The 24,809-nt window shown below is 35.1% G+C and overlaps 1 protein-coding gene across 3 annotated transcripts in view; it reads right to left on the reverse strand.

The window, feature by feature from the left end:
- The window catches only part of Ttc30 (tetratricopeptide repeat domain 30), a 65,121-nt gene that overhangs the window by 8,250 nt on the left and 32,062 nt on the right, over positions 1-24,809 (reverse strand). For 2 of the 3 annotated variants that reach the window (XM_081730390.1, XM_081730388.1), the window contains exons 8-11: positions 12,159-12,355; positions 9,928-10,138; positions 8,308-8,483; positions 1,616-1,711 (exon numbers count right to left, since the gene is read on the reverse strand). In XM_081730390.1, coding sequence (XP_081586516.1) covers positions 1,616-1,711; positions 8,308-8,483; positions 9,928-10,138; positions 12,159-12,355 — 680 coding nt within the window. The remainder of the gene's footprint in view (positions 1-1,615; positions 1,712-8,307; positions 8,484-9,927; positions 10,139-12,158; positions 12,356-24,809) is intronic. The other variant, XM_081730389.1, reaches the window with a different exon arrangement.

Raw genomic sequence — 24,809 nt, forward strand, 5'->3', positions numbered from 1 at the left:
CTGGTAAGCGATATGTAAAGACAACCACCAATACTGCTTTTAACAATGAAGTTATTTCCTTTGTGATGAAACAAAGAGAATCAGCTGAAAGTGATAAGTAATTCTAGAGATTCTCAGAAATTGATTGACACAATCTTATAAGTAAAATCGAGAGTGGTGACTATCTTTTTCTCATGAAATGTTTGCTTTTCCCTCATTTTATATATTTTATATGCAACACGATTTAGGATTATTCTACGAGTTGTCGAAAGTTTAAATGCGGGAAAGTTTAGGCGACTTTGAATATTTCTTTGAAATCGATAATTACATAGCAGAGCCTTAAAGATTTACATTAACAAACTACATGCTAATTATATTTGCAGACTGATTTCTTTAAAGGCTACTCATATTTGCTTATGTATCTTTCCTTTTAACTCTCTTATTATTACTTTGAACTTCATTATAACTCCTTGTATTATTTTTTTTTTTCTCTTTCTTGATGACAAGGATTAGATGGTAGAACAACCTTGGCTCAATCTCGCTTTAATAAAGACATTTGAATTTGAATTAAAAGTAATATAAGTAAGGATAATATGAAATGAAATCTATAAGTTTTACGCCCCATGGTTATGTCAGCTAGGCTAAAGAGACAATGATGATGAGAAATGAAAGATGGTGGAATGAAGAGTGGAATAAAACGGGAAAATCCCGAGACCTCCCCCCACACGGTGTTTGTCCACCACAAAGTTCACTTAGCGCAAGGTGGGATTGAACCAAGGACCCCATGTACCAGAGGTGAATGCTGTTCCACCACTGAGCCACCGCGGCCCCAGTAACGGTAATACTCAATAGAGAAATACAATACATCTTGCAATTCAACAGCTTCTCCCCTTATTTGTTAATTCCTAATTTGAAAACACTTGGAAAATCATCAAGCTCCTTTTAAAATCACCTCCCTAGATAAACGATTGTAACTGATTATTTTAAGTGCTCACTTTGAAAAGGTTTTACAGTATATCACCATAGACATTCTGCCGTCGCACGTTCTCGCCGCAATCTGAGGAGTATTATTTATTTTGAATTCTACAACTAACTTACTTTTACTCAAAACTAGACTAATGTTTATTAACCAATACAGAATGCACACAACAGTTCTAACTATTTCTAAGATCATGCAGGCCTCGCCTTTCAAAAAAATCTTTCGCATCAATTCGGCGTTTAATTTCTACATGCTTCCTGTCTACCACTATCAGAGACTTTTCATCAAAACCCAGTTCACCATGAATTTCCTTCAGAGGAGTAGACTGTCAATAAAAATAGCTACTTTTCGGATAAACATCATTTAAGGATCAGTACAGGTGAAACATGAAATCTTTCACTGCAGAAAAATTAGCTTTATAATCCTGAAAGTCTACTTCAAAAACTAATAAATTCATATAGTCCACGGTGAATCACACTTCAGCATTTTTCTTCTAGCTTAGCTTTATATTTCCACACTCTTAAAAACGCTAGAAAACAAAGATACCTACGATAAGTTGGATTTGAATAAACCAATATATAAAGTTCAAAAAGAAATGTTATATGTACCTTCTTATATTTAGGAATAATATTTCTTTCTTATATTTAGGAATCTTACCATGTATCTGTTCCTAGCTTTTTGTTATATGGTTCTAAACTTTTAATCACTCGAGATATTCCAAATTCATAGTTTCCTTTGGCACAATACAGAGTGCTGCAAAAGAGAAATTACTAGTAAAAGGTTTAATTACATTAGAGACAATATGAAGGTAAAGTCAAAGATATTTTCTTTCAGAGTTGTAGAACAAATTTAAGGAATTATCAAAATATTTTACCACTATTCATGTGCATCATTAAATGAAGTAGCATGTGTATACAGAATGTCTACAAGTTTGAAAACAAGTTTCGACCCCAACTCCCGCCAAATGAGCTTTGTGGTGGGACAAACACCGTGTGCGTTGGTTTTCTCGGGTTTTTCCAATTTCCCCCTACTTTTGTCTTCCACCGTTATCATCCCACTCATCATCACTTTCTTACTTAGTCTCGGTGCATAATCGTGGGATGTTAAACTAAAGAAGAAAAGACTGTTGGATTAGAAGAAGAGATTCCGTGAAATAAGCACCATGATCACCTCTCAATATTGTCATATGGAGAATTTTGAAATCTGAGCTGTATTAGTGAAAACCCATAACTTGAATCATCTATGGCTGCTTTTTTTTTTTTTTTTTTTTTTTTTTTTTTTTTTTTTTTTTTTTTTTTTTAATGGTGGAATCAGGACCGTACTAGGAGGAGGCTGAGTCCCCTGAAATTTCCAGCTGTTTGTTTAGATAAATATGTGCTCAAGAATGTAACGTGAACTTAAACCCTCAAGAATTATCTCGTTCGCCCCTACTCTGCCTTAGTGTTCTCGTTATGGCACTGGATGGAACGTTTGTGCAAATATATTAAGAACTGTGACAGACATGTGAAGTATGATTTGATTTGGATTTCTTTTGCTGTTCCTCAGTTTATCATTGGATCTAGATTTACTGTTATATTGTAGCCTACATAAATGAAACAAATGTAATTCGAAAATAAAATATTAAGATTTTGAAGTCGGTAAGAAAGGGGAAATATATGCCAGCTTATTTATGAAGTTAACGTCTTGAGAGACACATGGCTGTAAATATATGTTAAAATTAAAATTTTAATAAACAACCATTCACTGATTGCATTTGTAGACTTGAAAATAAATTTCAGTTGTTTTTATTTTAGTAGTAATTCATAATATGCAATTTCCCGTAAATCTTACTAATTAAAGTATGAAAATCATCATCAACTATCAAACGAGTGAATAGTTTTAAATGAATTGCATTATTGATTTTTTACAACTAAATATTGTTACAACTATGTAATATCTTTCGGATGCTGCAGTAAATACTTACCTTCACTTATCGGAATTGTGTTTCTAGTTAGGCCTTACGACACAATACCTGATCATATATAAATCAGAATATATATTTGCTCACCATACAAAACATTACTAAAATATACTACAAGATGCGTTCTTTAACACTCATTAGGACTTCCACAAAAGCTTGCATAAATATAAACATATCCACAAATATAAACAATTTAGATAACATAAAACGAATACTTAAATCACCTTTTCTAATTCACAGTTGTCTCTCAATGAATACACCCTCCATTCCAAAAGAAACCGAACTTTTGAAAATAAATAGTACCACTAGTGCCATCTGTTGTAATATTTTACCGGTAGATGGCGTAGTCCCTCATTGACAACTGGTATAAATGTCATGACATTTGGACGCACGGCAACAAAGTTATTGCGTTTCAACTGTCAGTGTGTTGTGTACATCGGTCGGAAAATGAGTTTCAAACAACGAGCTGCAATTGAGTTTTGTGTTAAACTGGGTAAAACTTTTAGTGAAACGCACCAAATGCTACAAAATGCATATGGTGATGAGTGTCTATCCCGTACGCAAGTTTACGAGTGGTTCAGGCGATTGAAATCGGGTAGAGAGACGCTGGATGATGACGAAAGATCAGGCCGTCCCAGAACCGGATTATCGGAAGAAAACATCGAAAAAGTGCGTGAATTCATCAAACATAACAAAAAATCGTCTGTGAAAGTTATTGAAATGGAATTAGGCATTCCTCAAACAACCACATACCGCATTTTGCCCGAAGTTTTGGGCCTTAAGAAGGTTAATTCGCGGTTTGTACCACACAAACTCACGGAAGACCAAAAAGTTGATCGAATTGCGCATTGCAAAGACATCGTTAAAAGTGCTCGGCAGGATCGAAACTTCTTGAAATCGATTGTAACTGGTGACGAGACGTGGTGTTTTGAATATGAGCCCGAAACAAAGCGGCAAAGTGCTGAATGGAGAGCGCCGGATGAAGAAACACCCAAAAAAAGTCGCTTGGTGAAGTCAAAAGTTAAGGTGATGCTGATTTGTTTTTACGATTCAAAAGGAATTATCCACAAAGAATTTGTTCAGCCCGGCCAGACAGTCACTGGAGAGTTTTACTTGGGCGTCATGAAGCGTTTGCTGGCAAGAATTCGTCGTATTCGGCCCGAATATCGCGAAATCGGCAGTTGGACTCTTTTGGACGATAATGCACCATCACATCGTTCGCGACTTGTAACTGAATTTTTGGTCAAAAATCACATTATTCGGTTGCATCATCCGCCCTATTCACCAGATCTCGCTCCGTGCGATTTCTATCTGTTCCCGAAACTGCATTTGGCGATGAAAGGAAAGTGGCACGCATCGATTGATGCCATTGAGAAGGCGACGACCGCCGTCCTAAAGACCATTCCAATAAAGGACATGGAGAAGTCGTTTGACAACTTGTTGGAGCGTGCAAATATGTGTATCGATGCAGAAGGGGAATACATTGATTAATAAAAATGATTTGTTCCAAAATGTACATTGCTTTTTTGTTGTTTTAAAACGTTCGGTTTCTTTTGGAATGGAGGGTGTATATACATAGGTTGGATAAAAAGTAGCGGCAACACTTTTCTCGCGTCAGAGGCTGTCTCAGCAACACACAACTTCTGTAGCTAATAGGGGAATGTGAGGCGATGAAATGTGGTTAATAATGACTGTGTGTCATCCCGTCAAAAGCAGAAGAGTAGAGGAAGAAAGCAGAAAAGGAAAGTGAATGCGCCAAAACAAAGGGACCACTTCGCCAGAAGCACTACAACATAAGAGAAGCCATAATCCGTGTCATATGGAGATCCGTCGACAGAGATTGACGTTCCGACGGCCTACAACGTCTTCCACACGTATAGCAGAAGGTGATAGAGGTGGAAGGCGATTACACTGAAGAAGTGAAACAGGTGTTTTAGAGGCGTAACCAGAAAAACGTCATGGTGGAAGGTAAAAACCGCCACAGTAATTGAAGCCGTATATATATATATAATGTAATGTACCAAAGCATCAAGGTTGGAAAAAGCTGTTTTTTTTTTTTTTTTTTTTTTTGAAAAAAAAAAACTTTTTTGGGGGATTTAAACCAGTTTTTGGTTTAAATGATTTGCTACAAAAATTATTTTTTTTCGCATTGGTGTTATTGTACAACGGGGTTATGCTGGAAGGATCACATAAGCTTAAAGCGGAACCCAAACCACTTCTTGGCTTATATCCGAAAAAAAAAATGTTCTCCATTTGGACTTGACACCGGGTCTAAATCGTCACAAATGCGATGAGTCTGCCGACTCACTCACGAAGCACTCCTGATAAAAAATACATTGTACTGATCTTTACATACTTGTTAATATAATCGTCAAGCGTCATTTCAGAAGGACAAAAAGAGTTACACAAGTGAAACCTTTATACAGAATTATATATAAATCGAGAAACTCTCGCCTTAGCCATTGGAAAAATCCTGTTATTACTTTAAATGCAAAGCAATAACGGAAAAAAAAAAAAAAAAAAAAAAAAAAACGTTATTGCTTGGCATGTAAAATTTTAAGGTAAACGTATCATAATCAGTATGCTAAAACTGAGGTATTAAATTACAAATTTAGTATGTAGATACCATTCAATTAAATTAAAACTGAAAGTCTAATCCAAGCTAATGTTGGAAGTTACGTAGACAGTCGATAAATGCTGCAATTTCTATCAATATATTTATTCAACCTAGGCTTCTTTATAAAACAGCAGGCATTCAGGCATGCAGAAGTTGTAGCAAACTGTAGTTGGTTTCGTTTCGTATGTTTAGGCTTACCATCCTTATGTAATACCGATGTTATCAGGCAGAAGACTCGTTTCAAGTGACATCCAAACCGCTACTTGGTTTCATTCGAAAAAGGAGTTGTGGTTCGATCGAGAATTGAACATGGGACGCCTTGACTCAAAGGTGAATAGGATGCAGATGGTTTGATATGTAATAACGTCAACATGAAGTTCACACGATTTAAAGCATTTTTCCTTTTTTGGTTTAAACTAATTAAAAAGAAAGAAAAAAAAAACAGCTAGTTTAAACCAGCCAACCCTGCAAAGTATTTACAGAGTCTTGCAACACGAAGTTTAGTACTGTATTTCAGTACGCACAGCTGAAGCGAATTATACGAGAAACGGATAATAAAGAATTTACATTTTCTTCAGTTTTCTTTAGTTACACGGTATTGAAACACAGATGAAATTAACTTAAGATAAAAAGAATTACTAAACTAAACTTTCTAGAACTACAGTCCATAAAGGGCTGTGGAAATCTAAATAATCCATATTCAGCTGAATGATACGTGGTCAACATATAGGCTCCCAAACATCATTATTCTGATTTTCTAGACTGGAGTTCAATACTACAAGTAGCTCCCCACTTTGCACATTATGTTGAGACAACACTGGAAAATTTTACTGCTTACGTTGGGAACAGAATCAGGAACTATGCACATCGAGAAATTGCGCGCACTCACAATTCGGCTAAGCAGATCACTATTTAAAAACAAACCGATTTCTATCACTTCCAGTTCACTTACCACTTATTCACAGAGAATCAAAAATAAAGGTGACTGGCAACCCTTAGTGTTACGTGAGGCATGTGTCAATTTTCACGATAATGAAATCTGATAAATCTGCAATGAAAATACTGTAGCTAACACCACCAAAGTCAAGTTGTAGCAAACTGTATGCCACCGATGAAACGCATTCTTCGGACGCTTAATCGCTTGCAGAACTGTTTCTATCTACTATCGTTTTCGCTCTGTAATGATCAACACTAAAGCCAGAAGTGGTTGCTTTTTACTACTTCTGGTTTAGGCTAAGGGAGATAATGATTAAAGCAAGTGAATGATGATGGAAGAATTGATAGGATGAGAAAGCGGAAAGAAACGGGAGTATCCCGAGAAAACCCACAGACGCGATGTTGTTGTCCACCACAAACTAACTTGGCCGGAGATCGAACAACCAGGATCTCCACGCACCAGAAGTAAAGATTAAGATTTTAGGATTTAGATTTCTGGGCTTTCGGCATCTATGGCCATGTTAGCCTGTCACATATGAGGGATGACGTCCCCCGGCGAGCACACTATCCGGGGAAAGGGAAGGAAAGAAGCGACCTGGGACCTATATGTTAGGTACCATTTCGAACCCAGGGAAACCTCATTTAGGATAGCTGGCCTGAAAAAGTTTTACACTTTCGACCCGAGTGCCCCCACCGGGAAGCGAACCCGGGACCGCGCACCAGAGGTAAGCATTCCTGAGCCATCGTGCCCCCTACTACTTCTCCATCAATGAACTCGACCCCACCCCTACATCCTGGCCAAAATTGATGGTGATCCATCATATAGTTCTTGAGACTTTTTTTGTCTCCCAAATGGACGGACAGACAGAATAAATATAAAGGAGTTTTGATTGGTAGACCAAAGCCTTTTTAAACTGAGCACCATCTTTATTTTAATTCTCTCTATTTATACACACAGATCATAAATTATGATGTATATGCTAACGAGAATGAGCTCAAAAGAATACACTATATAACTCAAAGGCTTGTGTGCAGTAAGCTCTTTTGAACATGAATCTACTTGTTTTCTGTGATAAATTATTTTAAAAAACTCAACATGATGGATCAGACATGGAACATATTAAATGTAGGCAGAATGCATTTTCGATATTACTATACTGAGAGAGGAAGGGTGGCTTGAGGCTTGTCTACGCCCCTAGCTACACCTTTGCTCTTTTGGTCAGTCAGTATTATACGCACAAAGCCTTATTTTGTTTATTTATGGTCTATCACATAACCTGGTCTCACGCAACTCATTACCTTACTTGGATAAATCTCTGGTTAGATTTAATAAAGATTGACATCTGACCAAATATACAAGTTTAATCAGGCTTCATTTAGGAGCTCGACGTCCTTCAACAGTTCCATCCGTTCCTTCTCCACCCTTTCGTCCCTACATTAAAAGTAAATTTAGGAACCATGCGGCACGCCTAAAGTCGTACTATTTTCATTACTCCGTAGATTCGGAGCACTTCTATGTTAATGCAGATGAGTGTTTCTTGTCTTTGTATTTATTACTGCACAGACTCGAAGTGCACGGCGCTTCTATCAAACATCCTTTATTTTGCTCTTTCTTTTCAGTTTTTAACTTTAAAAAAATGTTAAAAGATACTTTTTAATTTTGCGCCCTTCAAAGATTTTGCACTCTAGACATGGGCCCAGTCAGCCTAATGGACAATATGGGCATGAGTGTAATGGTACGTAATTCCTCTAATTATTATGCGTACACACGACATTAGAAATGACGATTAAATTTAACAATTTTTTATAGCCTACTTGAGAAAAAAGACAGCTTACCCAATGACTAGATTCACAATACATAAATGAAAGATTTTCTTATCAGGATCTTCATACGCAAGTTGCTCCTCCTCTTTTTCTATTTTCCTCATCAATTCTTCGGCTTCTTCATTTTGGGAAGTCATAATGTACGACACACACAGATTTGCAAGAACAATTGCGCTTACGTTTAAAATCTGGAAATAATAATAATAATAATATTATAAACTAAACTCCCCGGAACTATGGTATACAAAGAGTTATGGCCGGCCAAGTGGCACTCGTTGAATACAGTAATTATCACATCTGGACCATAATGGAGGAAACATATCGATTTGCTTAATGCAATAAATATCTTTATATACAAATGCTAAAAGACACTACTGGATGGATATTAAAATATTCCATTTGTCTAGAACACCCATAACGATTAATTTTACAAACAGTTAAATTAGTTAGTTACATGGAAGACACTTCAAGATAGTGTTGCATTTTCAACTGAAACTAATCACAAGACTTACTACATGGGTACCAATTTGTGAAAAATCCTCATCAAAGAAAATGTCTTCAAGAAAGGTGAACGTCGACAGATCACAATAAGAAGAGTGAAGATCACATAAATTATCCATAAATTAGTTATTCTGCTTTTAATTTTTAAAATTTATCACAATGACAAATCTGTATAATATGAAATAAGTTTGGCAGCAAATCTTAATGAGTCGCACTGAAAAAGAGAAAAATATCTCTTAAAAATGTGACATAGATCTTTATGGATGTTATAGGTATGAGTTCTTTCTTGCCAGCTTGAAAATTATATATCAGGCAGTCTAAAAGTATTGAACCTTTTGTGCACGAGACAGCGGTAATGTCCCAAATTTCAGGTATATGAGTCGCAGCAGGTAAGGCTTAACGTTATTTTAATAGCTGAAGCTAGTAGATATGCAAAAATTGCTGGAATTCTTATAATCAGACGTAAGGTATTGAGCCATGAGTGAACCTTCTACAAAACTGCGCTATTTTGCAATTTTATTTCAATGCCCATAAAAAAATTTGTGCTGGTTATGGGAACATGTTATCAAAAGCAACAGCCAAAAGATAGCTCAGTCGCTTTCGTTGTGGAAAATCCATAACACGACAAAATTTCTCTTCTTAATGTATTCAAATGGTCAAAGAATGTGATCTTTTCTTGAAGAAAATTATTTAAGTAATACAAAGATAAATTCACGCTTAACAGCTGTAAAACAAACTACAAAATTAAAATTTCGAGATTACTGAGACAATATTTTTTAGCTGTGAAATATAATATATCATGACGTACGTTGTAACACAATCATGATGTATTTTTGTTTGTTCCAAAATTCTTACCATTATGGTAATCCAAAGTATCGAATGTGTTATGTTAAAGGTTAAAGTACAGGCACTGTGTATACTACTAATTCTTATAAAACTATACTTAAGGAAATGGCAGCAAGAACTCTATAGTATTTTATAATATTATGAACAATCCTTCCTTTCATTATGCATGTACTGCTTTATGAACTAATGCAAAAATTTATTAAAAAATTGTACTAGGTGACTACGTAAAACGAGAAGTAATATGAAGCCGACGCATAGAAAACTATAAAAAGCACATGTACTTACGTTGTCATAGTGTTTCTTCACGATTGGCTCATAAAACCCTGTGGCTTCCTTAAACTTGTTTTCTTGCATGAACAGCACATGGGCAACATTTAATTTCCACGTATCATTCTCATTGCAAAATTCAACTGATTTGCGAAATATTTTTTCCACTTGAGCGTAATTTTCTAAATCCCAATAAATTTTCGCCTGAGCCATAAGAACTGGAATATATCTACAAAACAAAAAAGTTAATTTTCATTACACCAATCATTTTCATCTCCAGAATTTTATAGCCATACACACAAAGTTACATATATTGCCACAGTTCGTTCATTTGTCTCCTGGAATACTTATTATTCATACTATTCTACACTATTCACCACGTAAATAAGTACTCCTTCGTTGTGGTAGCTTTAATATTCAATATATTATAAATATCTGACGTACCTAACAGTAAATTTACATACGTTCTTCTAATTCAACCTTCTAATCTGTTATATCTTCATTATGATGATAAGTACATAGAGACCGTACTGATAACCGTAATCAATACAGATTCGTTGCCATAACGACCAGTAAATTGCAGAAATCAACATAAAAACTTGAAATAATCAATAAACAAATCAGTATTAATTAGTACATTTTAAACTACTTTTCTTTTTCTTTCTTTTCTCTCTCTCTCTCTCTCTCTCTCTCTCTCTCTCTCTCTCTCTCTGCTGGTTAATGCAACATTTAGGAAGCACTCTTCGCCCTAAAAGTTTAAATACGCAATCACACATAAACGTTATCGTTACAATTTGGATACGGAATTACTGTTAAAACTATTATATGCGTGATTCAATGTTAATTCCTTTTCGGGATTCTGAGTTTTGGTTCACCTATGACTAATTCTGATCTTGAGAAAAACTTTCACTCTAGTAATCGTCCGATGGCATATACTTTCCTAATATTTTTAGACAGTAAGCATATCAGAAATACTGAATTGATAATGTTAAGACTTCCTATAGTTGTTCTTTCCGTCCTCAGTTATTAGCAGTTACTACGTGTTAAATATAATTCATTAAATCACTAATTACTTTCTTCGAGAAAATTCAAACTTACAATTTAACTAACCACCAACTGCATTACATTAACAGCAAGTGATTTTGGCACAATTTTAGACATTTTCGTTTCAGCAGATCACATATTCAATTAATGATTAAATAAGTAACAGTAATAAATGCAGCTTTATTACTTTTATATATTTGTTTTCACTAATTAATTTTCTCTTAATCAGAATATTGAAAAATCGAAGAATTGATCGATGTTAGTTAGCTAATGTTAAGATTATATAGCTCAAATAATTAATATTTTTCTGACCAGAGTATGTACTTCTTTATTAAAACTAAAATAAGTCGTAACAGTTTCAATAACTTAATGTTATCTTCATCAGATGCTAATTGGCATATATATGTTCATATTAATGTAGGCAATGTAGGTGTATAGCTCAATGTTTCACCTAACTAGTTTTTAACCAGTCCAACTATACATGTACAGAGAAATAATTCTATAGTGATGTTCTCACACATTTTTCTTTTTCAATCTTTTGAACATTCGTGAATGTATAGCTAAATAAACCAAGAATTTCAGGATGATAAAAAAAAAAAAAAGTGATCCTGACCAATACTTAGCTTTTGGATCAGGGGTCACAAGATGTTTGAACGGCCCCTAAATCGAGTTTTCGTATTTTTTCGGAATAATCACATACTGAGTTAAGTTATAGTTTGGGTTAGGCTACGCTATATGTAGTTATCCAGGTATAAGGCTTACAAGAAAATTTTTGATTGAAATATATTGGATCTTTTGATCCAATAAAACTTTTAATATTCCATCCGTGTTTTGTTTAGTTCGAACTGACACTTCAAAAGCAACTGACTACTTTTATCATCAGTTACAACAATTCTCTAAATTGATTAAACTCTGTTGATAAAGGCAGTCAATTGCCTTTGAAATGTCAGTTTGAATTATATAAAACGAATGGAAAATTTAAAATTTTATTAATTTTCACGAATGTTTAAAATTAAATAATATGGACTATATATGTGAGGGTAATTCAATTTTTATTTTACGAGTATAATACCAATTAAATGGAACGTTCTTAAAATGATATTCGAAAACAAAGTAAAAGGTTACGTGAAACACTTTTGGATCACGATTATATTTATTTGCCTACTATAAAATAATACAAGAGAAGTGTAATAGTTATATTCTACCTTTCTAAAGCATCTTCGTAGTCGTTTACAGCTCTCTTAACAGATTCATCGTCATGGTTCTGTCTCGCTTCTTGCACTTGCTTCGTTAATTTGCGTAACGTTTCCGTGTGCTTTGATGCAATTTCATCAAACTTTCGATACGCTTCTTCTGCAGACGTTTGTTGAGTAATTAAAGCATCTAGAAAATCGTACAGATACTGAAAAATAAATAAAAATATTATTAGTAAGAAGTACTTAAACTAATATTTAGTATTTTCCTCAATGATAACTAATTATAGCTGATCAGAGACAAATTGAGCCACTCGGATATCCGGGAATTTTCACGAGGATCCTCTCAAAATCAAATTTCATAATATTGCAGTAAATAGCTTTAGTATTATTAAATTTGTTCATGTTATACTCTTGAATTCGATACTGACAAATTACAGGTTCTCAGGGCTTCAAAATTTGATTTTCATGAATATTTTCATTTGAAGCAATGCCATTTATTTAGCAACACAGCACACAAGATTAATTAACACTAGAATTATTAACAATATAATCAATAATAGTAACAACAATGAGAAAGGAAATGAATCTAGGGTAGGGTTATGTTTAAAGGTACCATTTGGATTTATCTGGTGGAATTGAGGGAAAAATCTAAACCTGGAATCTTTCAATTATGAAGCAAGAACACTAACTACTAGCCTATGCTCGTTTGTTGAGAGTAAAATAAATAAATAAGTAAAGTAATGCAGCAAAATTAATTGATCCCAGCATGGCCTGGCTCAAATTAAATATGACAACGTCTCCAAGCCTGGACCATGCAGATTTTAATCGTATACGGTAAAGACTATTGTTGTACAGTTTCCAAATAAACTTATATTTTTAATGCGTTAACTCGCATGGCTTGAGAGTTTTACTATCAACGAACTAGATATGCGCGTAACTTAAGTATCACTGCAGAAGAAATGGAACGAGATCAGTTGGAAAAAAATTCAATAGTCTAGCTCGCTAACTTAATTTTCATGCATCGAGAGTATCATTTTTATATAACTTTACAAAAATCAACACAGATAAGAATTCTTATTATGCTTGCTTGACACCATGGTGAATCAATGATAGAGTACTCACCTCTAGTTGGAGAGGTCTGAAATTCGATAACAGACCTTTTTTTTTTTTTTTTTTTTTTATGTTCCGAGGCTAAGTGAGACAGTGATGATAAGGCATAAAATGGTGGATTGGAGGAAGTAAGTGAACCTCAAGAAGAAAAACTCATGCACACGCTGTTTACACACAACAAAACCCATTTGGCACGAGCTGGTATCGAACCAGGGACCCCACGCACCAGAGGTGAGCGCTCTGCCACTGAGCACGTGTCCCCCAAATTTGTGGTGACGACATTGTATGTATGGGTTCTGCCGGAGTTGTCAAGTTTTCTTCACATTCTCATCCCAAAATTATTTTATAATGATTCACTCTGATTTATCATCCATCTCCTTTAGCCCAAAGGCATATTCGTCGGACATAAAACTAAAGATTTTTTTCCTTGTTATGCTTACGGTTTTCGGATGACCGTAGTGAATGCTAACAGGACCATTCAGCCCGACAATTATGAAGCCATGTCATGTGTGGCGTTAAAAAAAGAAAAAAAAAAAGTAAACTTTTCCAACAGTATTAATATTATGATTAGTAGTAGTAGCAGTAATATTTAGTCTAGGAATTAATTCGTGCGGGTGGACAAGAGATGGCGCAACGAACGGAGCGTCCCACAGTTCCGTGTATCCACACATGTGTTGCAAACCCCTGTCATCGCGTATCGTTCGTAGTATAGGGCAGTGGATTAAAGCGTCAACAACACCAGTCTGTAGATAAGTGAACATGGCGCAATTTGTGCCTGATAAAGTGTTTTTGCGGGGTGTCCTGCTGCATTACTTTAACATGCAGAAAAGTGCGACTGAAAGTCATCGTATTTTGGTGGAAGTGTATGGTGACCATGCTCTAGCTGAGCGAACGTGTCAGAAGTGGTTTGCACGGTTTAGAAGTGGTGATTTCGGCTTGGCAGACCAAGAGCGGACTGGACAGCCAAAAAAATTTCAAGACGAAGAATTGACAGCATTGCTCGAGCAGGATTCGTGTCAAACGCAGGAACAACTTGCAGCAGCATTAGGCGTTGATCAAACAACAGTCTCCAAACGCTTGAAAGCCATGGGAATGATTCAAAAGATGTCACATTGGGTTCCACATGAATTGAAAGACAGAGACGTTGAAAGACGAAAAACCATTTGCGAATTGCTGCTTCAACGACAGAGCAGAAAGGGGTTTCTGCATCGAATTATTACGGGTGATGAGAAGTGGATCCATTACGAGAACCCTAAACGAAAAAAGGCCTGGGTGAAACCAGGTGAACCAGGTCCATCACAACCAAAACGAGATATTCACTGTGCAAAGGTTATGCTGTGCATATGGTGGGATATGAAAGGTGTGGTGTACTATGAGCTGCTGCAACCGGGTGAAACTATGAATGGAGAACGTTATCGACGACAATTAATGCGTTTGAAGCAAGCTCTGGCCAGAACACGACCAGAATGGGAGAACAGACATGATAAACTTATTGTTCAACATGATAACGCTCGCCCACATGTCGCAAAACCGGTCAAAACCTATTTAGAAAATGTCGGATGGGAAGTTTTACCCCACCCGCCGTATTCACCAGACGTTGCTCCTTCGGACTACTACTTGTTCGATTGCATGAACAACGATTTGATTGGACAGCGGTTTACTTCTTCAGAAGATATCGAAACATGGGTCTCTGACTGGATCGCTTCCAAGGATGAGGACTTCTTTCGCCACGAAATCCGTACATTGCCTGACAGATGGGCGAAAGTGGTGGCTAGCGATGGACAATATTTTTCTTAAGGTATTTATGTATTTTGTGTTTGTACTACAGCTTCAATGTGTGAGTACCAACCGCACGAATTAATTCCTAGACCAAATATTTATTTTTTTTATTTTTATTTTTATGTATTTTTATTTATTTATTTATTTATTTATTTTATTTATTTATTTTTTTTTTTTTTAAGTTTAACATTTCGAAGCTAAGGGAGATGGTGATGAAGATATAGGATAATTGTCCCAACCTAAATTACACAGTCCTGGCAACATCAAATTTCAGTTCTTTCCTGAGATACTTGTAACAGTGTATTCTCATGTCTTGATTAAACAGTCTACAAAGAAATCGTACCTGGCAAGTTTGAAAAAATGGTTGGATATCTATCGGATCTCACACTATCGGATATCATATATTCATTTCGCAATATGAAAGCATTATTGTTTTCTTAACATTTTTCACTGGCGTCTCTGCAAACACCTACAACGATTATAAAGGAAAGATTCTACAGTTCATAAAAAAAAAGGAAAATCATTCTTTTTAACTTTCTTGAGTTTCAGTTTTTTTATACAACGAAGAAAAATTATGATGTAAAATAAATGATAAAGTAAAATAAATGTTAACTAAACTAAAATAAATGAAGATGGCATTTCAGTAGGAGGTAGAATGATTAAGTGTATACGGTTTGCAGATGATATGACGCTTGTTGCGGAATTTGAAGAGAAAATCAATAAGATGTTAGGTGGTCAGTGACAAATATAGAAGTAGGAGGGGAGAAAATAGGACAGATAACTAGTTGTCGATATCTGAGTCAAACTATTAGTGATAATATGAAGTGTGAACGTGAAATAAAATCAAGGATAGGAATGGCGAAAGTTGTCTTTAGGAGGAAGAAAATAGTATTTTGTGGTGAGACTTGAATAAAGAGTTGAGAAAAAGACCCATAAAATGTTTAGTGTGGAGTATTGTTCTGTATGGGTCAGAAACACGGACGTTACGCAAAAATGATTTAAAACTACCCGAAGCTTTCGAAATGTGGGTGTGGAGAAGAATGGAGCGAATTAGCTGGGTCGAGCGGAAGACGAATGAGATAATGTTAGAAATTATAGGGGAAAAAAGAACAATGTTAGATATTATTAAGAAGAGGAAGAGAAACTTGTTGGTACACTGGATAAGAAGAAACGGTATCATGAGGAATATTTTAGAGTATGGTCACAGGAAAGAGAGGGAGAGGGCGAAGGAGACTACAATTAATGGACAATATCAAAACAGAAAAATCGTACGTGAAGATGAAGAGGCTAGCGGAAGATCGTGGAGCATGGATGCTTCTCAGTTGCAGCAAGTGACCTGCCATTAATGGCAGAATACCTATGATGATGATAAAAGTGTCTTGTACACTGCAAACAAAAGTATTTGAGAGCCAAAGTTCCGTTACACACTCAACCACACCTGAAATCATCTTAAAATTTTCATTTCAAATGTTTTTAAAATCTCATTCTTAGCTAATCGAAATTTCCTAACTCAAAGCAGAATTTCCTATTCCCGGCCTTCTCAAATTCCCTCTCTTTTCCAGATTTGTCGCCACCCTGATAGTACATTTAGGTAGCTACATATTCCCATACAATTAAGCCTGAGATTACATTCCTTCTTGGGGTAATACGCCTTCGAACATTGCAAATTTGTCAGTTTCCATGTCAACTGTTTAGATGATTTGGACTATTTTGCATACAAATTTTATTAAATATATATTGGTCATAAGATACTCTACTTTTTCCTGAATAAAATAGTTTTCGTTTTATCAACCTAGGGTCCACCAGCTCTGAGTAATTTAAGTTAACGCAAACCCGTACAAACGCAAAAATCAGCACATGTTGTCTAACAAAAATGGCTGCCATCAGAGTTGGGAAAATGGATTCTGTAAGCATGCAGAAATCCACAAACAAAAAATAATTTTATAATGAAATGGTCAAACCACCCTGATTGGCTTACTTCATACGAATTGACCTTTCTGCTTTAATATCTCCATTTCATGAAGTAGAGGCTTTTACGACGTATTTGTTCAGGCTTTTGCCAATTTGAGTTGTATAATACACTTTTTGGCACTAGAGGTCATTTACAGTTCTTTTTTTTTTTTAAATCACTTTCTTACTTCTAGTGTTATTATTGTTATGATGCCAGTATAAGATTGCCTTAGTGCTAAATCTGGAATGTAAATAAGTTAATATTTTGTTATATTTTCATGGAAACATAATTTAAAATATATTCTTGCCTTTCTAGTTGTGTATATCTATCGCTGGTTGCTTTTTTTGACACATCTTTAGTGCGAAAGAACTCTCCATAAACAAGTTCTTAAAACATGATCTTTTCTTGCCATCCTTTCTGGAATTGCATGAAGCAATATCCGGTTTCCTCGCGAATAAACGCTTAATTTTCTAAAAAGAGGGAGCGATGTAGGAAACTCTCATCTGTCTCTCTTTCGACCTAGCCATCTGTACATTTCCGACTATAGCGTACCTACTTTGCTCAGACGATGGCAATTTATTTTACGAATTTCGTTTGAGTATTCAGAATTTGAGTAGTACTGTCTTGTTAAGTAGTTTCACTTGCTATAACTTGCTGATTTTGAACTATAGTACTCGCGCCGAGTCGTGAAGCTTGACCTAGATCTACCGATTTCACCACCCAATAGAACGCGAGGGTGTGTTCCAGTCGTCAACCCCCACCCATCAAATTTTGTCAGTGTCTTCTCTCACGCTACACGGAAAACATCTCCCGAGAGTACAGTGTTGTCGGATTGGCGTCAAATTCCGTTTTGTTAATTCTTTTTTGTTGCGTTATATCTTAGTTGTTACTATTTGTGCTATTGTTACCATTTTAGAATAGTTGTTACAGTAGTTATTATTGTGCAGTGTTATTATTGGTAATTTTAAATGCCTTTTTTATATACTCGTTTACTATGTCTTCAAAGTTTGGCAACATTGTTCGGTGCGCTCGGGAAGCGGCTCAACGAATTGTACCGAAGTTTTCCGATGCATCGAAGCTCAAACAAAATATTGCTGTGATTGGTTTAGAGCCCAAGCTTCACGACTAGCCGCGAGTATTATAGTAGAAATTTTATTTTTGTAACCATTTATCTCTCAATTAACAAAACGACAATCAAATTGAAGTTTTTTTTTTTTTTTTTAAATCCCCAAAAATATGTACTGTACAGATGGATCGGTGCTTTCTTGACAACTTCGAAATGTGTGAATTGCTATAGAGAAGAAATTTGCGATGGAACTTCATATCAAATAAAATTAAAAAAAAAAAAAAAAAAAAAAAAAAAAAAAAAAAAAAAAAAAAAAATGGAACTCTAAAAAGATGAAGTTCTAAAGAAGACGGCGCAGATGTTAATAGGTGAATGTTTTTCTGAACAATCTCAATTTTTATGAAGAATTGCGTCACGTTTTAATTTCTGCTGATATTCCTTTAAGAAAACTGAATAATCCAAAATTCAAACAGTTTTTGGAGAAATAACCGATGCTGGGAAGGTGATATCTGATTCTTCTATCCTAAGAAAGAAAAAAAAAAAAAAAACTGTCAGCAAATGCTACCAACGAACTATGATTCAAATTCGGAACAAAATTCACGGTAAGAAATTATGCGTGTCAAGAGACGAAATTACCGATTCAGTGCGACAGTACATAGTGAATGTGGTGATTGGTACAATGGTGGTATTTAGGTCTATGAAGTTTGCTATTCGATTGTGAATGTTTAGAAACAGCAAAATATTCGTAAGCAAAGTTTTTAACAACTTGATGTAGTTATTATGGCTCGATGGCCTCCAATTTATGGTGAGGTATTGCTTTTTGTAACAGACATTGTATATGGTTAAGGAAGAGAATTCCCTCGAAGAACTACTCTAAAATGGTACCTGTAACATTCTAGAGCATTTGTCAGAAAAAAAAAATGAACTTATTTTAAAGTTCACGTCTCACGAATATGCCTTTAGGCTATAAGAGACGAATGATTAATGAAACACTGTGAAATTAAATTTTGTGCTCTCCCATCGGGAATAGAAAAATGAAATGAAATCTTTAAGTTTTACGTCCCACGGTTATGCCGGTTAGGCTAAAAGAGACGGTGATGATGAGAGATAAGTGAAATGGAATGAAGAGTAGGAAGAAACGGGAGAACCCCGAGAAAACCCACGAACACGCTGTTTGTCCACCACAAAGTCCACACGGCGCGAGCTGGGATCGAACCAGGGACCCCAAGCACCGGAGGTGAACGCTACTTCTGAGCCACCGCCCCCCCCCCCCCCCCATCGGGAATAGAGTCACTAGACCAACATGTGGGCATTCGTCACAAAACATTAGGTATAAACGCATAATTTTTAGTTTTTTCCTTTTTTTTAAGTGCTTTATACATCTTCAAAATCCTAGCCCAGTTATTGGTAACAATACAAAGTTTTATAGATTGGTGGCAGAAAATAAGCTATATTTTACTTAAACTTTATTTAAATATTCTATTACGTCCAATTCGCAACAATTAAGTAATTCCAACAATGTGTCAATATCCAGGCATACCATTCCTTACATAATTTAGTCGTAACTAGCAATACGGAGTTTTATAGACTAGTGGCAAAAAAAAAAAAAAAAAAGCAAGATAATTTATCTGAAATGTATTGATTTTGTTCAACTTTTGTATTTCGTTATGTTGTCCGTGATATGACATGTTAAAATTTGATTTTAAAAAAAATGTAGAAACAATGGCTTAAAAAACAAATTATCTTGACACACAGCATTACAACCTGCTCTTCATTGATGGTAGCTATATCGATGAGATAACTTACATTCGTTCAGCAAGAACAGAGTTTCCAACGATGTCCAGACATATTATTCCCACACTATTGGTCGTAAGTAATTGTATAAAATTTTATTGATTTATAACAGAAACTAAGCAAATAGGTAGTTTGTTTTATTTAAAACTAGCATCAATTACCCGTTTCGCTGGGTTAAATTAAGAGAAAATAGTAATATGTTTCGTTAGTCAGTCACTTTTTGCTTTTAATAAAGCGCTCTCTGATATCAGTTATTTTCAATGACTTTTATATTTCTCGCCCTTCCCCTCCTACGTTGCGTGGCTGAATTTAGATTTAAACGGCATCGGAATTGTTACAGTTCATCATAACGATCCCGCAAACTATGGATTTGGCACTAATATCGGTCATTTTCGATGATTTTTATGTTTATTCTCCCTGCCCTCCCCATGTTGCGGGGCAAGGCATTGGAAGTGTCATTGTTCATCTCAGGGACACTGAAAATTGTGGATTCGAGACTGATATTGGTAATTTCCATCATTTTTATATATCGCCCCCTCCCCTAAGCTGCGGGGCTGAATTTGGATTTAAGCAGCATCGGAAATGTGTTCATCTTAGCGACTCCGAAAACTACAGATTCGACACTAATATCGGTCATTTTCGATCATTTATAAATGTCTCTCCTCCTCCTCTAAGCTGCACCGTCAAAGTCATCCTAGGCTCAAACCTCATCTATATTGAAAACTTGATCGAGATCAATCAGGTGGTTCAAGAATTATTAAGTTTTATTTATTATTATATATATATCCCCTCCCCCCTCCCCTCCTATACCATCAAAGTGATATGACAAAAACCATCTCAGGTCCGTACCTCATCTACGTTGAAAATTTGATCGAAATCGATCGGGAGGTTCAAGAGTTATTGTTTATTTTTATATATGTTTCCTTGCCCTGCTCCTTTCTTAAGTTCTACCGTCAAAGTGAAATCACAAAAATCATCTTAGATCTAAACTTCATGTATGTTGAAAATTTGATCGAAATCGGTCGGGTGGTTACAGAGTTATTAGGTTTTATTTATTTTTATATATCTCTTCCTTCTCCCCGAAGTTCTACCGTCAAAATGATAAGATAAAATCCATCTCATCTATGTTGAAAATTTAACTGGGATCGGTCGGGTGGTTCAAGAATGATGAAATCACAAAGATAGTCACTTTATTTTTAATTTTTTTTTTTTAACATATATATCTCCCTTCTCCTATGTTGTACTGTCAAGTAAAATGACAAATGTTGTGCCAGGCCCGAAACTCATCTATGTTGAAAATTTGATTGAGATCCGTTGGGTGGTTCAAGAGTTGTAAAGTCACAAACCTAGTCACTTTTATTTTTATTTACATTGATTTCCGTACATCTCCTCCTTCTCCTCCTCCTACCCTACGTTACTCCGTCAAAGTAAAATGATAAAAAACATCCCAGACACAAACCTCATCTATGTTAAAAATTTGATCGAGATTGGTCGTTTGGTTCAAGAGTTACTTAGTTTTATTTATTTTTTATAACTCCCCCTGCTCTCCTAAGTTCTACCGCTAAACTGAAATGATAAAAGCACTCCTAGGCCCGAACCTCATCATTGATCAAGATCAGTCGAGTGCTTCAAGAGATTAGGAGTCACACAGTCACTTTCAGTTTTATAATATAGATATGTAAGTTAGTTCAAATAAAATGAAAGTTATAGTTCAACGTCCACGATTATTTAACGGAGGAACGGACACTGTGATGATGATGATAATGAACGGAATGGTGAAATGGAGAAAGTGGGAGAAAATTAGAGAACCCCGAGAAAACCTACGCACACGCTGTTTGGTCGGGTTCGAACCAAGGACCATATACACCACAGCTGAGACCTTTATCATTAAGCTACAGCAACCTGGGAGATTTCGTTTCAGTTAGGCAGAAAAAAAGCTGCGTACTAGAGAAAAATGTATCAGGATGCAACAGCTCATACCATTGAAATAAAAATTTCATTATACACTAGCCTTTGCCCAGCCTACGGCCTCGCACCTCATATTAAAGCTTTTGATTCTTAATACTCTGCTTGTTCTCTCCTAGATATCTTGATCGTAACTAGAGGTACAAAGTTTTTATAAATTAGCGATAGTAAAAATTGATTTGTTTGCAATGCGTTGATTTTGCTCATCTTTTGTATTAATGGCCTGAGAAAACTAATTGGCTTCGCACTTAACATTAAAATCTACTTTTCAATTACACTACCTATATCGCTGAAAAACTCCAATTCGTTTAGCAACAATAAAGAGCTTCCAGCAATGTCTGGACATATTATTCCCAAAATAACTTGGTTGTAAGTAACAGTACAAAGTTTCATAGATTTATAGTAAATACGCAAATAGATATATTTTGTCTTATATAAAATATGTAATTTATTTCAAATGAAATGACATTTCTTGTTTGTCCCATACTAATTTACAGAGGCTAATGGAAACGGTGATGAAGAAATGGTGGAATGCAGAAAGTGGAAGGAAGCGCAAGAACCCCAAAGGAATCAATGCAAATGGTGTTTGGCCACCACGAAGTTCACCTGGCGCGAGCTGGGATTGAAGCAGGGACCCCCCCCACGCACCAACGGTGAGCGCTCTACCACTAAACCACCATGGCCTGGTAGTTTTCGTTTAAGTTAGGCAGAAAAGGTATACTAGAGAAAGAAGTTTTTCAGGACGCAATAGTTTGCTGTGGTAAATACTATTGACCATTTAATTATAACTGATATTTAATAGAGTCATGATTTGTAGTAATGAGATGCTTTTAACAATCGCAAGAAATGATGTATCAAAATTCTGGTCGTATCATTTCCTAGATATCTTGGTTATTTGTAACAATACGAATTTTTATAGAAAATAAGGGAGACATTTTATTTAAATGTCATCAAATGTTCTATTTTGTCACATTGTTCGCAATAATTAATTCCAACAATGGTAACAAAAATGTACGAAAATTCTACACATACATTACCTAGATATTTTGGTCGTAACTAGCGGTACCAAGTTTTATAGACTGGTGGTAGAAAATTACCTAGACATTTGATTTAAAATATGTTGATTTTGTTAAGTTTTACATTTTATTACGTTGTTTCCAACAATGAGATGTTAAAATTTGACAGAAACATTTATTATAGAAACGAAAGGCTTTAGCTACTTTTCATTAATCGTAGAACTATAGCTAATATCACTCACATTTGTTTCGCAGCAATTAAGTTTCCAACAATGGTAAAAATAAATGAATCGAAACTCCGAAAGCTATTTCCTAGATAACTGGGGCATAATGGTATCAAGTTTTAGAGATTTATAGGAGAAAATATGCAAACAGAGATTTTTTGGCTTATTTAAAATGTTTAAATTTTTTTCAAGTGTTGAATTTCGATATGCGCTTTGCCACAACAGTACGTAATGTTTGACAGAGAGAACCAGTTAGAGAAATAGAGATTTCAGGTCGCAACGGTTTGTTATGACTGATATACCTGTAAAAAAAGTTTTATTATAAATTGACAATTGGGATAACCTTAATCTGCAATAATGAGATGCTTCCAATAATAGTAAAAAATACAATGTGTCATTAGAGACATATCATTCCCTAGAATCTTGGTTATTGGTAAATGTTTGAAGTTTTATGGATAAATGGAAGAAAGTATGCGATATATATTTTATTTAAATTTCATTGAAAAAAATATATTGTTAACAACAATTAAGTAATTCCAACAATGATAACAAAAAATATATCAAAATTTCAGACAGCATTCCCTAGATATCTTAGTTCTAAACAGAGGAACAAAGTTTTTATAGACCAGTGGCAGAAATGAGCAAGATTTTACTCCAGATTTATATTTCATTATGTTGTTTGCAACAATGGCAAATTAAAATTTGGTTGAAACTTTCATTACAGAAACAATGGCTTTAGAAATGCAACAATCTGTCTCGACATACAGCATAAAAAACAGTTATTACATGAATGGTAGCTATATCGCTGAGATAACTCATACTCATTTCGCAATAATGAAGAACTTCCAAAAGTGGTAAATATAGTCGCTAGAAAACTTAGTCGTAAGTAAAAGAGAGATCCTGTATTTTATTTGAAGGGCGTATTCGGTTTGGCATACGTACTAGACTGTGCTACATGATCAGGTCAAGTCATGTTACGTGCTAAATCGGGTCTGGAAATTCTAAATCCAGATGTGAGATATTTCAAGCACGTAACCTCCGCGTGAGGCGCCCTGGGTATTTGCAGAAAATGCATATGCTTTATCATTATTATTAATTTTTACTCAAACAACTTGACTTTTGACAATGTTCTGTCCATATTTACCTTCCGTGTTTATACATCATTTTTAAGTTCTTCTTTATGTCTTTGCAATAAGCTTTCAATTAGTCATTTTCTTATTATAGTTTTTGAGATATGTGAATGACTTCATTTTTTCATTGCATATAGCCTCGATGCTGAACGCGACGTTAAACTCAAAATCAACTCAACTCAACTCATTTTTTCATTGATTTTAAATTGACTTCAATGTTCATGTTTCGTACTTTTTTTTAAAAAAAAAACTTCGTTCCATTCATTTTAGGACAATTTGCTTTTGGAATATACTCTATATAGTATCTTCTATATTTAAGCTGAATTTCAGCCATCTTCCTCTTTTCGTTTTTGAAATAGTGGAGAAATTATGTTTTCCATTGATTTTCCATTGACATTAATGTTTCATGCTGTTTAACTATGTTCCATCCATTTTAGGATAATTTGCTTTTGAAATATAGAATCTACATATTCTCTACAATTTGTAACATAAAATTGATATTTTTTCAATATAAATTCCTATATTGTCAAGATAATTCAATAGATTTGAAGGTGCTCCCAACAATGGTAGGAAAATGTACATTGAGACTCTGGACATATCATTCCTTAGATATCTTTATCATAAG

The sequence above is a fragment of the Thermobia domestica genome, chromosome 11 (assembly GCF_964235325.1).
Source record: "Thermobia domestica chromosome 11, izTheDome1.hap1.1, whole genome shotgun sequence".
NCBI lineage: Eukaryota > Metazoa > Arthropoda > Insecta > Zygentoma > Lepismatidae > Thermobia > Thermobia domestica.